This window comes from Myzus persicae, unplaced genomic scaffold, assembly GCF_001856785.1.
Source record: "Myzus persicae strain clone G006 unplaced genomic scaffold, MPER_G0061.0, whole genome shotgun sequence".
NCBI classification, from domain to species: domain Eukaryota; kingdom Metazoa; phylum Arthropoda; class Insecta; order Hemiptera; family Aphididae; genus Myzus; species Myzus persicae.
The window spans coordinates 236226-254193 of NW_019102013.1; the positions used below are offsets into that span (position 1 = coordinate 236226).

Below are 17968 nucleotides of genomic sequence, written 5' to 3' on the forward strand. Positions count from 1 at the left end.
ACTATAAATAAAACAACTCGAAACCTCAGACAGATACGATTGTTTCAAAAGTTTAATTTAACAGTCTGCAATGGCGGGTTGAAAATACGTCAGCAAAATGCTAGAGTCAAAATCCTGCAATGGGTTAATTTAACATAAAACTTTGCTATTTTTTATAGTATCCTATGAAGTTTATTTATAACGTTGATACGATTAGAAATAAAAAAAATAATAAAACAAACAATTGACAGTATGGCACGATTATTAAATATAAACTCAAACATGTTCCGGTTATAGTTAAGCAGTAAACTCTTATTAATTATTTCTCTTTTAAAACTTTTTCCGTGACAAACTATAATCACTGTAAAATTACTTTTACTATAGATACGGTATACAAGATAACATATTACTTTTAGTTTAGTTATTGATAATAAATATTTTAAAAAATAAACTGTTATTTTTCAATTTCTTGAGTTTTTGAATAATACCAATAAAGTTGATCGAAATTAATAAACATTGAGAAAATACTTAAGCTCCATCCCATTAATATTTATTTATTTTATCTACTAAGTTTTCAAGTTTACTCATATGCATAGTTACTCTTACTTTGTTATTTATTAATTTTACATTCTTTTATAATTTTTACATATCAAATATTTGATTTATATGCGTTAAAATTGCAATTATTTTCTAAACTTCAAACAATGCTTTTCGCATAAATAACTTATTTATGTATGCAAAGTTGAACAATATAATATGTACATATTTTTTAGATGCAAACCGAGTGCTTAATTACAAAAAATTGATTTTCTCTATGCAATAGATTGACCGACAATCATTTTAACAAATTATTCGAATAGTTAATACTGCAGAGATTTTAACTCATATAAAGATTACACTATTCAAGTATTATTACAATCTGAAAACAAAATAATATATTTATTTTTTTTTTTTTTTTAATTTTTAAAATTTGGTAATTGTGCATTTTTACAGCAAACATGTAAATACTAAATAGTATATAATTCATTGTTGGAAGGGAAATTATTGTAAATAAAAATTAACATTTCGATTAGAATAAAAAAAAAATTATTTTAGAATAATTTACCAAATAAACTCACAGTTTATGTATTTGCGACTTCCTAGGAAGTTCTTAAGCGTTTTAAAATCCAAGTAAATCTTCAGATACATAAAAAAAATATTCAAATATCCAATTTATAATAGTAAATATAAATATCATACAGCATTGTTTTTGGTATGAATACAAATTTAAATGTTATTACTAAAAAAAGAATTTTTGAAGAAGAAAAAAAATATTGTAAAACAAATGGCTTTTTGATTTATATCGACATTAAATTGAGTTCATATTATTAATTAACTTGGACAAAATGTATTAATATATTTTATTGTGTATTTTCACAGTAAAAAGGATAGGACCAATAAATTTAACAACATCTATTGTTTCACACGATATCCACTTGGTATTAAATGCATTTAATCATTTAGACATTTCTATAAGATTATACCAACACCAATAATAATAACAAACGTATGAAGTTATATATATTTACTATATTTACTGTAGGTACTAATAATATAAAATGCGTTAATATTACTCTGGAGTCTAAGTTTTTAAAATTAGTTTAAACAAAAATAAACTTAAAAAATATTATAACATTTCAAAGTATATTTTTTGTGCAACAACATACGATTATATATAGATACATTTCTCATAATTATATAAAAATAAATAGTTCAAATGTTAACACAAATTATCAGATTACCAATTAAATACTTTAGCACGTTGTACCTACACTATAGATGTGTTTTAAGCTGTTTCTCAATTTTCCATTTCAATGTCTTACTCAAGGTTTAAGTTCCCGTCACATATTCGAATAGTGACGATAAAAACGTTTTGCCCTCAATAACATTTGATGGTATCTAAATTAATGAAACATCCGACGGTCTAGCCCAGCAAAGCACGGGAAATTAAACGAACTGTACAATCCCCGACTGGGTTACCCCTTTTCGGTTTTTATTTTTCCCATAATGTCCTTTTGTCCTAGATTTCTCCGTAATCCCTTTGTCACACGCAATTAAGGTTGTTCCGATAACAGGCCGAAACGCCCATAACACGTTTGTGCCGATTGCCAGGCGATTTCGGATAGGCAAAACAGCTACAGGTAAGTGTACACACCACACACACGCGCGCGCGCGCGCGCACACACACACACACACACACACACACACACACACACACACACACACTATGCGGATGTCGTTTTTATATAATGTTATTATACAGATTGTTGTGTTCGGTCTTTTTTTTTATTATTTCATAGTATATTTTTTTTGCATATTCTCGCAAGCCCGGAAAACCAGAAACAAATTTAATTTCACGAAGCGCTTATGCTTCAGAAAGCAATAACATGCATAAATTCGTACACAGTGTACAGTGTGTCAGTTCACTGTACACCAATGTCTGTGACTACTACGCATAATGTATATTTATACACACATTAAACAGCGTAATTTTACAGTCATAAATCACTCATTGCTTCAAAAACTATTATCATTTTTTGAAAAAATAAAATTTATAAATAATAAAAACATACATTTGCAAAAAAATTTAATTTTCACTTTTTTGTACGATAACATACATTTATTATTTCATATTCCAATGCACGATATTATTTGGAATATTTCGATTCGCGAAAATCAAATTTCAAACTAGTAGTGTATGAGTTATATCTTAAGGATGTATACAATTTAGACAAGGAGAGTGGAGTGGCACAGATGTTCTTATTAAATGTTTGTCCACTACTCCGCTCATCTAAACTTTAAGTACACATTTTATTTTTACATATAATAATCTCCAAATAATATTGTGCTTTGGAATATTAAATTAAAAATGAATGTGTTGTCATTCAAAAGTGTACAAATGGCAACAGAAAAGTAAAAACATAAAAAATTATGACTTACAAAAAATTTATTTTGTATTACTCACAATTATCTCAGAGAAATAATGAGTGTTTCATGATAAAAGGTGTGTTTATGTGTAATTTATATATTTGTATGATATATTTGAACAATATGTGAGCCTAAATTACGAGACACTAAGAGGAGCAAGGTACCTATTATCATTAGGAAATTATTTGGGACTTCAGAGTGACTAGAGACTAGAGAAGTCCTTCACAGGTTCCACGTGTGACAAAAATATGATTTCTATATAACATTATCGTATTATATCGAACGCTGCAGTTTGCGTCCTAGCGCAAGCCGATATATCCGGCGGATATTACTTCCCGAGTGACATCTTAATCCAGAGCTTTGAACCAATATTAAGCCGGATACTTAATGTCATATTATACGTCACGCAAAAAAGATTTTTCTAGCAAGTATGAATTATTATTACGGCGATTTATGTATAGGATGTGGTTTTCCAGCGTTTTGATTAGTGTATGGAATACCTAAGCATGGTATCGAGTATTCACTTGTTTGCTGATTAACGAAGCCGCTTGTGCCATGAAAATTGAGTTGTGGATAAAGGAAACAGTTTCATTGATGATGAAATAATTATAATAATAAAGAGCGAAAACGATTGAATTGCAAATTCCGACTATGTGCCTGCAAATAATAACGACGGGGTGGGAAAGAGAACTCAGCCCGATTTATCGACGGTATATTGTTTCTGCATATGTACTCTTGGTACCGGCTCACGGTTCATTTATGATTTATTGGGGCTAAACAGTATTGTGATAAAAACAAAAATTCATTGTAAGGGGAAAAAAATACAGGACGGGGATAATTTCGTAATAATCTTGTCAATTTAAAATGTAAGAATATAAACATCACAACTCGCTATATTTTAAATTCAGCAGATATAATTCGATATAATAAATTTAACAAATTCCGATTGAATGTATTAACTTATATCAAATCGACTGAGAATGCTTGCATTCAAAAAATAATATTTTCTCAAAATGATTTTTGCATAGTAAGCATGATGTAGTAATATATGCCCTGCAGTGTTTCGAAATTGCCATCCATATTGTGTAATAATTAACAAATGTAATAACTTGAAAATGTAATATCTATGTATGTAATTAGCATGCTTGTTATCTTTATGAGTATAGTAAAATTATATCATTGTGATAACTGATAATAATTATGAAATATGAGCTCGTTTAAATAAGATAAACACACAGTGTGTAACCAATAATAATTATTGTTAAATTAAAATGTGTCATTGATTTAAATGTGTAAAAGAAAAACATAACAAAAAAAAAAACAAATAGTCTCTGCTTATTAGTTTTATTACTGTATTCATTTATTGTAATATGTAATAGTATTGTATTTTATTAAATATGTTCTTTTGCAGCAACTATTTTTTATTAAATTATTTAATATATTGAATTGGTAATTCATAGCAAATACTACAAGTTTTCTAATGAAAATAACAAATACCTATAATGGGAATAACGTATTAATATTGTAAGTGTATGCTTGTGAGTGTGTGTGTATACTGCATTCTATGTTTTTACACTTTGGAGTATTAAGCAAAAAACCCATTACTATTATTTTTTAATTTTAATGAAAAAAAGCAATCGTTTTTATTAAAGCTATACAATTTTATTATATTAGGATACGAAAAAACACTCATACATACAGGTATAATGATAAATTCATTAGTGTCAGCCTAGCGATTAATCATTCAACAAGCCCGTCACGATATCGACTTTCCAATTTGTCTCTTTACCCTCGGTCGGGTCATTATTGTCTACCTACTGGTAATTGCTTCTAACTGACACCCGTATCAGTAACATGTTTTTTTACTCGTGTTTACATCATATTTGTACATAGCATATATATATTATGTATTTTATATACATTATAATTATACACATTATTATATTATAATTATTAAATTATATACATCCATGATTTTAGACTGAGAATTGTTTTCAAATTGAATTATAATATTATATATTTGTTTATGTCAACGAAGTCTAACAATAAGTATATTGTAATGTAATTGTATTCAAGTTACATTTTCCATTATAACTATAATTAATTTGATCACAAAGTAATCAAATTTTTTTTAGAACCAACGCCTATTATCTATAGTCTACATAATATTACCCTGCATTAAGCCATAAACTTGATACCTGATAAAGAAAAAGTACAATAACATGTTACCAACAGAATCTTGAGTGATAATCACCCGTTCGAAATATGTTTGCTGTTGTTTAACTTCCAAGTAGCAAGTGACTAAGCTATGTATAACATTAGTCCTTTTATTCCGGCCTTTATTCAATATTCTTTAGCTATTAGTTAATAACGTACATAACTTTAATCAATATTTTTGAATTACGAGTAAGTGGATAAAGTTGTTTAATCAATTAAAATACACGTATCACACCTAAACATAACTACAAATATTAACACAAGTCTATTTCACGGACGAAATTGTTTTTTTCATTTATATTTATAATTGTATATCTCTTTTAATCATTACAGCACATATATATTATATTCCCATAAGCTATAAAATCTAATAATTATATTCCGTGTTTATAAAATGTATATTGTTCAAGTAATAAGTTTGTATGCGTGTCTATAATATGTTGGATTAGGAACTTAGAGTGACTAGCACTTTAATTTAAAAATGGGAGATGTCCATTTATTATAATTTTTAAAGTTAAAATTTCTATTCAACAAAAATCGTAACAAGGAAACCCCCATTCCAATGTGATATGAACCTGAAGTCATTTACGCAACGTATAACCACAGGTTATTACATTATACGAAGACAAGCAGAACAGAAAACGTTTCATACTAACAATTTGTCCATGATATTCATTACATTTTATATTATAGTAGTATAATATGATACAACAGACGGTAACCTCGTTATTGCATTGCAAACTACAAACAAACGTAAGTGATCATAAATAAAATACAATTTTCCTCATTAAATATTTACGATACTGTCAGTCATACTAATTCGATAAATAATTCAAATAATTTTAAATTGTCCGTTTTTTTTCTAACGAGTACCGCTGAATAATACATTACCTAACTAATTAAATTATGACGATCGACATATTAATAATATATTATAAAGCATAAACTATGTAGAAAGTAATCACTTACCACGCTATTGTTCTTCTATAACAATATAGGATTGTTCTTAGCATACACCTAAATTTACATTTTTAAACGTCTTTTATGTAAAAATTAATCAAAGTTTAAAGTTATATCATCAGCTATAACTTAGAAGTAGATTTTTTTTTGAAAAATTAAATGATTGTATTTACTATTTTCTATACACTCGTCTCCGTAATATATACGTACCTACGATTTATTTTACCAACTTTTTTAACAACAATATCTTAACTCATTAAATTATTCATTTTATATAAAATCAGTTTCCTAATTTTGTTAATAATTTTCATAATTTAAAAGGTTAACTTTCGCGATACCAGTTTATTTTTAGACTTTATCCGGAAAATCATAAGCTGTAAATAAAAACAAGAAAATGAGTTTATAAACTTATGAACACCGGACCATTCAAGACAATGCATCGCATGATGATGTAAATATAATTTATGAAAAACATCAATTTATGTACTAAACAATATTTTCAATCAAGTAATTTTCGTAAAAAATACTGGAGTCCATCTACCTACTTAAAGGTTAAAATAATAATTTTTACGACATTCATCTAAAGTACTCACGAACCTCTATAAAACAATCTTCAATATAAAAAGAACAATACCCATCCGTTTATTGCTGTAATAACTTCTTTTTATTACGTTTTTTTCAGTCAATAGTAAAATTATAACTGTATTTACAAAACGAAAATCCGAATACAAGTCGTAAATAATTAAGTTTAAATATGTTTTTCAGTACCTGTTTTGACGAGCTTGAATGTGGCAGCATTGTGCGTTTTCAAGGAGTCGTTCAGTGCCGGATGCGTAAGGTCCCTGAGCGATAGGTCATCACCCATCGCTGAGGCCATTGGGTTCATTGGTTGATGTCCTCTTAAGAGTTTGTTACCGCCATCCACGACTGTAAGAATAAAGGTGCATGTTACGTTGAATCAATAACCGCAGTACGATTGTCATTCAAATAATGAAAAAATTACTTCATATTAATTAAGAAACGTCGTTAATATGACAATATAGCACCTACGGAAAACGGGAGAAAAATGTTTGGGATGAAACTTCTTTACGGACGTTACGGCAACGAAAAAAAGGTGTAACGAAATTATGTTCACGATCTCATGCTCACCACACGAAATTTAAAGTGGTACCAACCAAATGTGAAAAATAATTTTATTTTTCTCTAAATGGTCACTTCTTAGTGTTGATTAAGTGATTGAACCATGATTAAACGCATAGACATTATACTACAAAACAAGACGTACAGAGTTTATGGAAAGCAACAAAATATAGGGTCGCATTTTGTTGACCCGATGACTCGTATGCACTGTTGTAGGGTACCGTATGCATATTGCATATTATGTCTATTTATGGACACTCGCGAATTGCCTCCCATCTGAGATTGGATAAACATTTTAATAATTATACTGTTTCAAAAATTTACAAAAATCAATAACCAATAAATAAAATTAATTTAGATGAAATATAATTCTGTTATACAGTCAAAAACTTAAGTTTGTGAATAATTATAATTTGATTATTATGTTGTATCTTAGATTAGTTTTGGGTGTTTGAATTAATTTCCCAATACTTTAAAGTTTTAAATATTGTATTTTTGACACTTCGTTTGTTTTTCAAAATAATATCTTTAAACACTGCGGAAATCTATATAATACTTTAGTAAGTACATGTACAACTATCGATATATTACCTAATTAATAATGTAGGTAGGTAATGCGAGTGAAAAGAGGCCACTTACCTATATTTAGGAGACAATTCGAGTGTCACCCTATTTATTGTCCATACCAAATTGACAAGTTAGGTATGCGTACAATATGTGTTCAGTCTAAACACTCCGCGATAATTATTGTAAATATGCACACCTGACGCCTAAAACAGACTACACTACAGCGAGATGTTTTACCGCCGCTTTTAATGCAGTTATACAGTATACACAGTAATTGTCTAGTAGTATAATGTCTATGATTAAATGAGACACTGACATCAACGTTTGTTTATAAAATTAAATTGATAATACATATTTTATATGGACAATAAATTATGTATATTATAACTATTATTAATAGTATTATAATTTATTTATATAATTAATAATTAGTGTAGACTAGTGAGGCGGAGCGTCGTTTTAATATATAGGTACCGTAAGTTAATTTATAATACTTATTATATATGTAAGGTTAGGTTAGGTATTAAATTATATGTGTATAATAACATAGGTAATATAAAATAATTATATACATAAATACATATAGGTATATTTGTAATGCTGGTCAAACAGGAGAAAAGAAGTTATTTATCATAAATAATTATACGTTTGCTTATAACATTTACGATTTTCGAGATTCCAATCAATAGGTAGCCCATGACAAAGTAGACAAAATATAATATTTTGATATAAGTATTTATTATTTTTTTACATTATACTATATAATTATATAAATTTTCTAGGTAGGTATACAGAATCCCAAATGGGGACCAAAGCTCACTCACATATACCTTTGGCAATTTGGTAAGGTGGAAGAACTAGTAACAAATTACACACAGAATAGTATAATATATGTGCAAACACTCTCAGAAACATAAACGCATATGATATTTAGACTCGATAAATCTGCCTTCACAGGTATTATTATTTATGTTATACGTTTAATAATAATAAACGAGTATCGTGAGAGTTTCATCTGAGTCAGGGCGCCAGTGCGCGGTGAGCGGCTGCGACTCCAACGCACTATTATAATATATACGAGAAGATTCATCGAGCATTTTCACCGTCTTGTCTTCAAACTGTGCATTTATGCAGAAAAAATTAGATTTTTTCAATTTTCAAGTAAATTTAAAAACCATATTATACTCAAATACTCAACCTACGCTAAAGGTTAATAATACGGGAGAGTCGGATAGACATTATAGGAGGTACTTGTTAGAAATTCAATTTAGATCCGTAAACATTTTCAAAAAATTTATCTGCCTAAATCTGTAGTGACTAACAGTAGAAAAAGGAAAATATTCATTTGAAAAAATGTACTTGCTATTGCCACAAGACAATTCTTAAATTCCATAATTTGAAATTGATGTATTTAAAAATATGCCGTAACAATGTAATATTTTAATATTTAAAAAATCAAAATTTAAGGACAAAACATAGTTGAGAGTAAACCTGATGAATCACCCTATGCGGGTACATACTAATGACTAGTTATTTTAGTTAAAATAAACTTTGAATTATTCTAGTCGTTGTTTTCATGTCCAAGCACACGGTTCGGATTATTCCAAGTTTTCGGTTATTTTTCCAAACATAAATATTTACGAGAAATATATTAACTTAACAAATATGCATACTCGAGTCTACAATCGAGATTCATTTTTTTTGACACAAACTATGAGATGCACTAATAGATTTTGAGGCGTCATAGAATTATGTGGTAAAGACATATCAGGGTTAATCTCATGTCCGAGTGATTTGCCAAGCCGGTAGCTATGCCACGAAAAATCGTGAAAAATAAATCACTCGACGATTTAATGGTTCTGTCATACGCGCTCTTCGAAAACCGCAGCAACAAAACGCCAAGCAAACCGCGTACATTGTTCGAAAACATTTTAAGTTTGCTATGCGGTGGTTATATTTTTTCAAACGACCCAGTTACAGATATTGGAGGTATAACGGAGGGGAAACCTCAAAACAATTGTTTAAGATTTTATATGAAACTTTCACGTCGTGTAGTATTTTTTTCTTTCTATACTTTTTACATAAACTTGGTGCTATTGTATACAATATTGTACACATTCTGTGTATTGTTCTAATAATTGTATTACATATTTACACACTTAGAACGAGACTCTGTGTAAGTATTGTACTTTTTTTTAATTTTCACTGTAGTAGGTCATTCGGTTGTCATAACTTTTGAGATGTAATTAAGCCAACGAGTAAAATGATTAAAAATAGAAAGAAATCATTTGGCATAAACATATTCATATACATTTGCTTATAATGTAATTTAAAATATATTTAATTCTCTGAGGTAATATTCCCGTTCAGTGGACTGAATAATCGTTATTTTTAATTATGTTTATCATAAATAAATATTAATTTTAAAATATATTGATGCAATCACATCAAAGAAGAAAATATTAACTTTAAAATTGTTTTTGCTGTGATCTGCAGAATTTTTCAAAAATATTTCAAGAAATTACATAGTTATTAAATATAAAAAAATTAATAATGATAAGCTATAACTTTAAGATTAAATGAACAATAATGTTCTCCAATCATCCTTTCTCGCTGACTTAAGCGTATTTTTAAAACGTCATTATTATTTTTGCCTAATGTTTAGAATCTTCATATCCCATGTGTCCCAAATGTCTATTGAATACCTACTTGTTACAATGTTATAATTCAATGTCATTAGAGCAAAAAAAATAATTTTTACTGTCATTTTTAAACATTTAAACATTTTCTTCACTCTTGGACAGAGACATTTGTTTTTATGAGCTGTGTAAAATGTAAATCTATAAACAATAAAATATAAGTATAATAATAATGATAAGACATAGGTACTAATCAATTCATTTTTCAATCAATATATATTTAATGTTATGTGATAATTTTCGATGAGGATAATACTAATAAATGTTTCACGATTAGACTTATGTTAATAAAAATAAAATTAATATTAATATGAACTCAGAACTGCCTGGGTAGAAAAAACAAGGGTATTATTTATTGTGGAAAAAGTGTATTTAACAAATTAGAATAATATATTTTAAGCTTTCGGATTTGTGTGATTAATGACCGACGCGTTATTATTATTCGTTTCGATTTCTTAAACTGTTATTCCAAAGCTGATGTTTCAAAATATTTTTCATGTTGCGACTAATCGGAGAAAATGAAAATATGATACTTTATGAAAGCAGCGGGAGATACAATAAATTGTCCGTATTCGATTTCCTCATATTTGAGCCCGTCGATTCTGAATGGCAGTGAAAAAGCTATTGGTTTTGTGATGATGTACTTATTTTTATTTTCAATGGGTCCGGAACATTATTAATGGTAAAATGACGTATTTCATTAATTTCCAACCTCAAACATATAATAATATATTATATGATATTATATACAATCACTCTGCAATATAACATAATTTGAACTTTATTCGAAAATTTTAAAACCCCTTATAAAATGTATACATAATATAATATAAGAAACACGTGTATGATTGTAGAAGTGAATTTTTTAATTTTTACAGTACATTTTTGTTTTTATTTGATACGAGTGCAATACAATAATAATCTTTAAATTTGTATGAACGTGTACATACAATTATTTCCGTATAGTAAATTTGCCACATCAACAATATTACTATAAAGCGTATCACATCTTAGCATTATTTCGGGTGTTTATTGTAGAACGGCGAGCAGCATTGTTGTTGTAAATTAAAAATTTATAATTCATGAATTGTGAAATATTTAAATGCACGTTAAATGGCGGAATTGCACCTGGAGCGGCGTTCAATTACGACGAATATAACTTTGAAAGATCATTTTCACATCGTATCGAAATTAATTAAAAACCACTCATTTCCTCACCCGTTATGTTATGCTTATATATTTATCGCTGTATTTTATTATAATGTGTGAGTTGGAGCAAAACGAAATCCGAAAGAATCCTGCGACAAGCGAAATAGCTTATATTATTTACGTATCGCGATTCAGGGTTATCCGTATATATTCGACGATAATCGAAATTCTTGACTGAAACCCTATAAAAATATAATTATTTTATTTTTACCCCCCTCCCCCATGTTATAACTGCTGTTGTGGTTTTTTCTTTTTAAAAAAAAAATGAGAGCAGTGAGTCACCAAGGATATATACAGAAAATGTGCGTGAAAACTAACTTATATCGAACACTGGCTTTGTGGTGGACACAACATTTTTTATGAAATATTCTAGAGTTTTCTATAATCATAAATTATAATTAAACATTATTAAGTGAAAAACTAAATTTGTGCAAAGAAGATGTAATAAAAACACAAATATAGAAAAATATTTACGAGCTATATAATATAAGATAATACATCAAATAATTCGTCTGTAGTGCACGAATGTTTTGAGCATATTTTTCTCAATTATATGTCCGGAATAAAGCTAAATATGATAATTATTACTAAATTATTGGATTGACATAAAAAACGCACAAACTCTGAATAGTCATTGGAAGTAGAAGAGCAGCTATTATCAAGTACTAGACAATGATCATCGTTGTACACATTTCTTAACTTTTAATATTTTTAATTATATAACAAATACAATTTTGCAAAATCTGTAGTTTTTATTATTATGGCGGGGTATAGTAGGTACCAAGGTACTTAGGTACCTACACAAAATAAGATTACATATGATGAAAATAAAATATTTTTTTTAATTTATGAAAAGCCGTTATTTCAATTTTCCCCTTCAACCTAACACACGTTCTTTACAATCAATTGTTATAGAATTTTTCTATTATAACAAAAAATATAATTAAATTATGTTTTGTTTTGGGAGGAGGGATATGAAGTTTGATCATTATTTTTTTCACGAGCTTAAATTTGTTGAAATAAAAAATGTTCGAATTCTTCAAGGCTTAATCTCGTCACACCAACTATATTTATGATATATTAATGTACAATATACCATTGTTCATCAATGGCCATCTCCAGACTCGAGAACGTTGAGCGTTAAGTCTACTATACAAACATATTATGTATTTATACACATATTTGGCCGACCGGTAACTCTATAATTTTTATCACGCCACTGCACCGGATATTCGACATTTTCATTTACACGACTTAATTCTTCACGCTGAAATGTTGATCAAAACTTCTATTAGCTTCCACTCGCAGTCTATAGTATTTTATACTCTACGACATATTATTACTGGTAGACGTCGTCCCAGAGGACTCAGGGATATTTTTATGTGACAGTGTGTTTCCGGCTTCCGGAATTGCTGTACATAATGGTTTTTCTCATCCGCCACTGATTGTATACCACACTGCCACTGCGAACAAATTTGTTTTATTGTTCTCTGTTTTATTTATAAAGTGTTTGCCGATATCAACTTGTAGTTTGAAAAGAAGAACGCACAACACTGTTTTGTAATATATATATATTATATATATATGTATACGAGTGTGTATGTCTATTGGTGTGCGCATATTTATACCTGTACTTGTATACTTATTACAGTGTGTATACTCTTGAGATGTATGTGCTTGATGTATATACAATTTATTCACGATAAAATGTATCTTAAATAATGTTTAAAACATGACGTTTAAGAAGCGGATCAGCAGAGTGTGTTATGATATTTAATATTTTTTTTTCTTGCATGCACTCCCGATCACACGGGTAAAGAATTTCAGCTACTGCTAAATATACAAGCGAGGAAATAAACAATGAGGATATTTCAATAGGAAGGTAAAAAAAAATTTCGTTACATTACAAATTTTCCCGATACTCCAGCTCTCGTTTTTATTTTTTGAGTTGAAATATCATTTATTAAAACGTACATAACGCAGGCAGCGTTTGTATTTCTAAAAATGTCAAGTCATATATTTTAGATCGGTGGTATAAATACATCAATAAACCAATAGCTAATATAAGTATTAAACGATTTCTATTGAAATAAGTAGGCAACATTTGCTTTACGAATATAATTATTGCTTTTATTGTTTATAAAATTTAAATTACAAATTAAATAAAGAATACAAGAACCACTGTACAAGATGAATATAATTTTTTGTGACAGGAAATTTAAAACGATTACTTTCTGTTTATTTTAAAATTACTTAAATTTAAATACTTGTTTAAAAAAAAGTGACTTAAAACATTTTAGCATCATCGTTTTTAGTCAAAAATAAAATAAAAAATTTAACATCCTGTCTATTACATAGATTAATGTTGAAAATTTGTGTTATTTAATTTACATTTTTGAATCCCTAAAATGTAGTTACAGAATAATGCTTTATCGGCAATGTTTTAATATATATTATGTACACGTAGTATAGTGGTGGATAGATCTCCCTATCGGGATATTTCCGGAAGGCTATGGTGCCAATTTGGTGCTTGTTCTCCGGTGACACGACCTCGGCCCCATCACGTTATTAAATTTCAATACCTACATATATATATAATTTGCAAAATAATTTTAACTAGAAATTGTTACATGTAACAGACCCTTTGATTAATACTGGCCGTTATTTGTATAAAACAATCTGGAAATACTGTACATGAAATAAATATATTGTAACCTACTTTTATCAAAAACATGGTACCATTTTGGGATTTTTGGAAATTGTTTTATCAAAATTTGATTATGATCTCATGATATGAAACTTTACTAAGTATTGACTACCATTATTCACTTGACTGAATACTGATATGATGATAATTGTGTACCTACGTGGTTTTTTCATTATTCGTTATAAATTATAATTATTAACTATGAATTTTGTTGTATATGCTACAAAAATTTAGGAGTGATTCTTCGAATAGAAAAAATTATAAATTATTGTGCAATGTGCAAATTACAAGATTAAAAAAAATCTCTGTTTCACCATACTTTTTCATCTAAGTAAACCAAGTTTAAACATACTTTAGAATCATATTCATACATAACGGGATAACTAAATAATTTGAAATATGTGATACTTGCTTAGATATTCTAAAATGTATTGTTTGACACACTTCTCTGAAATATTTTTATATTTTTAAGTAGATGAATATTAGTCATAAATTTAACTGCAAACAACAAAATGGTAAAAATCATTCGATCGCCTTTATTACCGGGTAATTGATTTGATACTTCCTTTTGTATATTATACAATTCACATAATTATTGAACTAAAAGTAAAAAATTGTGAACAATTATGGTATGTAACCTGAGTGCGATTGTTATTGAAAGATTTGATTTAACATCATCATGGTTACTTCATCAACATATTCATAATCAAACAACCATTAATTAATTTTCTTCATGTTTAGACATTAACAGAACATGAATGTGGTAGTGAACAATTCTTTGTGACCAACATCTTTCTAAAGATAATAAAATAAGTAATAAGCACTGATACAATAATTGTTGAAAGTAAACGCCGTACTAAAATCTATCAAAATGATTAAATAAAAGGACCTACAAATGTATAATATATGTAAGTTTTTAAATTTCTTATAGTATCTACCATATTCAAAACCAAGAATGTAATATTGAAAATTTACTTTCAAAAGAGAAAAAATTTCAGAAGCAACAAAATGAAGCACAAAATATAATTATAAACCATACTAATTTACTGGTATACATAACTACATTTAATTTATACTATATATACCAAACAACTTAACAACAGCTAATTAGTATTCCTTTTTTTTTAGAGAGGTATTATTACCACAGACCGTGAATGTGTTTACAATTACCTTCTAAAGGACCTAAAAATCAAATCGTAATTATAATTAAAATGTAACAACTGTTTCATGGATTTGTTATACATTTTATCTATAGTAAATGATAGATTGTATTATTGTTTTATTATTATATAATACTAAGAAGTAAGAATGTACAACAATTGTATCAATGAAATGCGAGCAAAGCAAGCAGTACATTTTAGACAGCCCTTTTGTTAAGAGGCCCTTGAATTCAGTTGACGGTAACTTAAAACATCTCTATCTACCACTGCGTAGTACCTACATCATTGTACTGAAACCGAGATTAGCGATGTGGCAAGATGTCTTCGCTGCAAACCCATGTCCATCTATTATTAATTATTACTGTAGTATTATAATACCTACGTATAACACGGCGCACTGTATAGGCAAAATAGGTACATAAGTGCGTTCAAGAGGAACATTTTAAAATAAATCGAATTTACTATTACGGCACTTTTCGAATATTACATTATTTGTTTGTATTGATTGTCATTCAATGTCCGTGTCTTAAGCTTGAGTTTTGTAAGCAGCTGATTTTGTATATCTAGGATGAACATAAAAAACCTACCCAATGACAAAGCATTCAATAAATCCATGATGCCAAATCAGTTTAAGCATAAACGCTTATTTTCGATAGTTAATAAGTAATAACTAAATGACCAAAATTATACGATGCCCTAGAATTGATAGTTTCTTATTTCTATTATAATATACTCCTTCCAACATTAATTAAAGTGCTTAGATTGTATTAATTAATAATCATATTGTTTAAACGATATTAAAGAATTTATTTTATACACGTAGATATTTCATTAAACTTAGTACCTATCTTAACATTCTCTTTCACTAGGTAATATTAATTTTACCTTAGAAATACAATTAATAAACTTCATACCATATTTATCTTTTGCATGGCTTAAACCCATACAAGCTCACCCTGCACGTACACATATGTATTTAGACACTGAAGTATTATGAAACTACACATTAAATATACTTATACACGGGTTCAAATACAGTGAGTAGACTTATAATGGGATTATATAATTATGGAAAATAAATATAACTAGGTAAATATTTGTGATAGTTTTAAAAGCCTTAAATATAACATTTGATTCAACACAAATTATTCTAACTTTTAAATTAGAATTTCATTAAAAATGATTTGTTTTAATGAACAAGATAAGGCAACTCACTTATCAATACCTATTTATATTATCACTATTTCAGTGTGTATCAAAATATTATCATATTTCGCTTACCGAATTATGCGTTAATATTCCAAACCGTAATAAAGTCAAAAATGAATGATAAATTTAAGTTGTATACATAAGTGTTTTCAAAGTATAAAAATAAGTTATTCTTATTTTATACGTGCCAGTGTACTACCACTGTAGTCATATACTATTAGTTAAACAACCGTTAAATTAGTATATGTGTTGTGTATACATTCACCTAATTGTAAGTATACAGGTTCGTAATAAGATTATTTATTTATTTATTTATGTGCTGCTTTTTCGATGTACTCATATAAACGAATAGGTATAATTTTTTCTTCGCGTTTTCGATAAAGTGGATATAAGGGCCAAATCAATCGACTGGCACAAACGGAAAAGTTAATACTTCGTATTCAATAACGACTGAAACCACTTTTTTATCGAGATTACGAGTATTTTTCAACCTGATCTCGTCAACCGAAGTGAATATTATTTTTTTCCTCCGAGCTTGTGTTTGTGAGAGACACTTGCTTTGCCACGCTAATTGGAGTGGTGTGAAAAGGGATCTGAATGTAGAAAAAATGTTCAAGCATCGGACCCCAGGGGATCGTTATTATCAAGCACTCAAATATTTCAGTTGAACGTCACGTATACATAAATAAATGAGTTCCAAAAAAGTATATAAAATACAAGAACAATACAACTTATGTTTCGTACTTCTGTTTATAGAAGCGTCCAGTTTCCTTAAAACCGTGAGAAACCAAACATCTGGTTTGTATGTAAAGAGTATACAGTGTCTTTTAGGGTTTACTAATAAATAAATAGTTAGATACATTGTTAGATCCCCCTTCAAGAATGCATTAAAATGACATATCCTTTCTCATTTGTTATTTTAATCAACTTAGTGTTAAATTTTTAAATGAATGCAAATATTAAGAAGTAATGTTTTTATAATAAAATTAATAACAAAAAAAATTCTTAATATTTTAATAAAATATTCATTAAATTTTAAATTTAGTCGAAGTGATGCATGTATATGTGTTCATCTAGATGTTAATATTTATTCACTATGAGATTTATGATTAAACTGTACACAATAAGATTATAATAAAATCAATTTTTAATTA

The 17968-nt window shown here is 28.1% G+C and overlaps 1 protein-coding gene across 9 annotated transcripts in view; it reads right to left on the reverse strand.

Moving 5' to 3' along the window:
* LOC111030999 overlaps positions 1–17968 on the reverse strand; it is a 268635-nt gene that overhangs the window by 228521 nt on the left and 22146 nt on the right. For all 9 annotated transcript variants that reach the window (XM_022310755.1, XM_022310760.1, XM_022310758.1 and 6 more), the window contains exon 3: positions 6892–7050. In XM_022310755.1, the coding sequence (XP_022166447.1) occupies positions 6892–7050 (159 nt within the window). The remainder of the gene's footprint in view (positions 1–6891; positions 7051–17968) is intronic.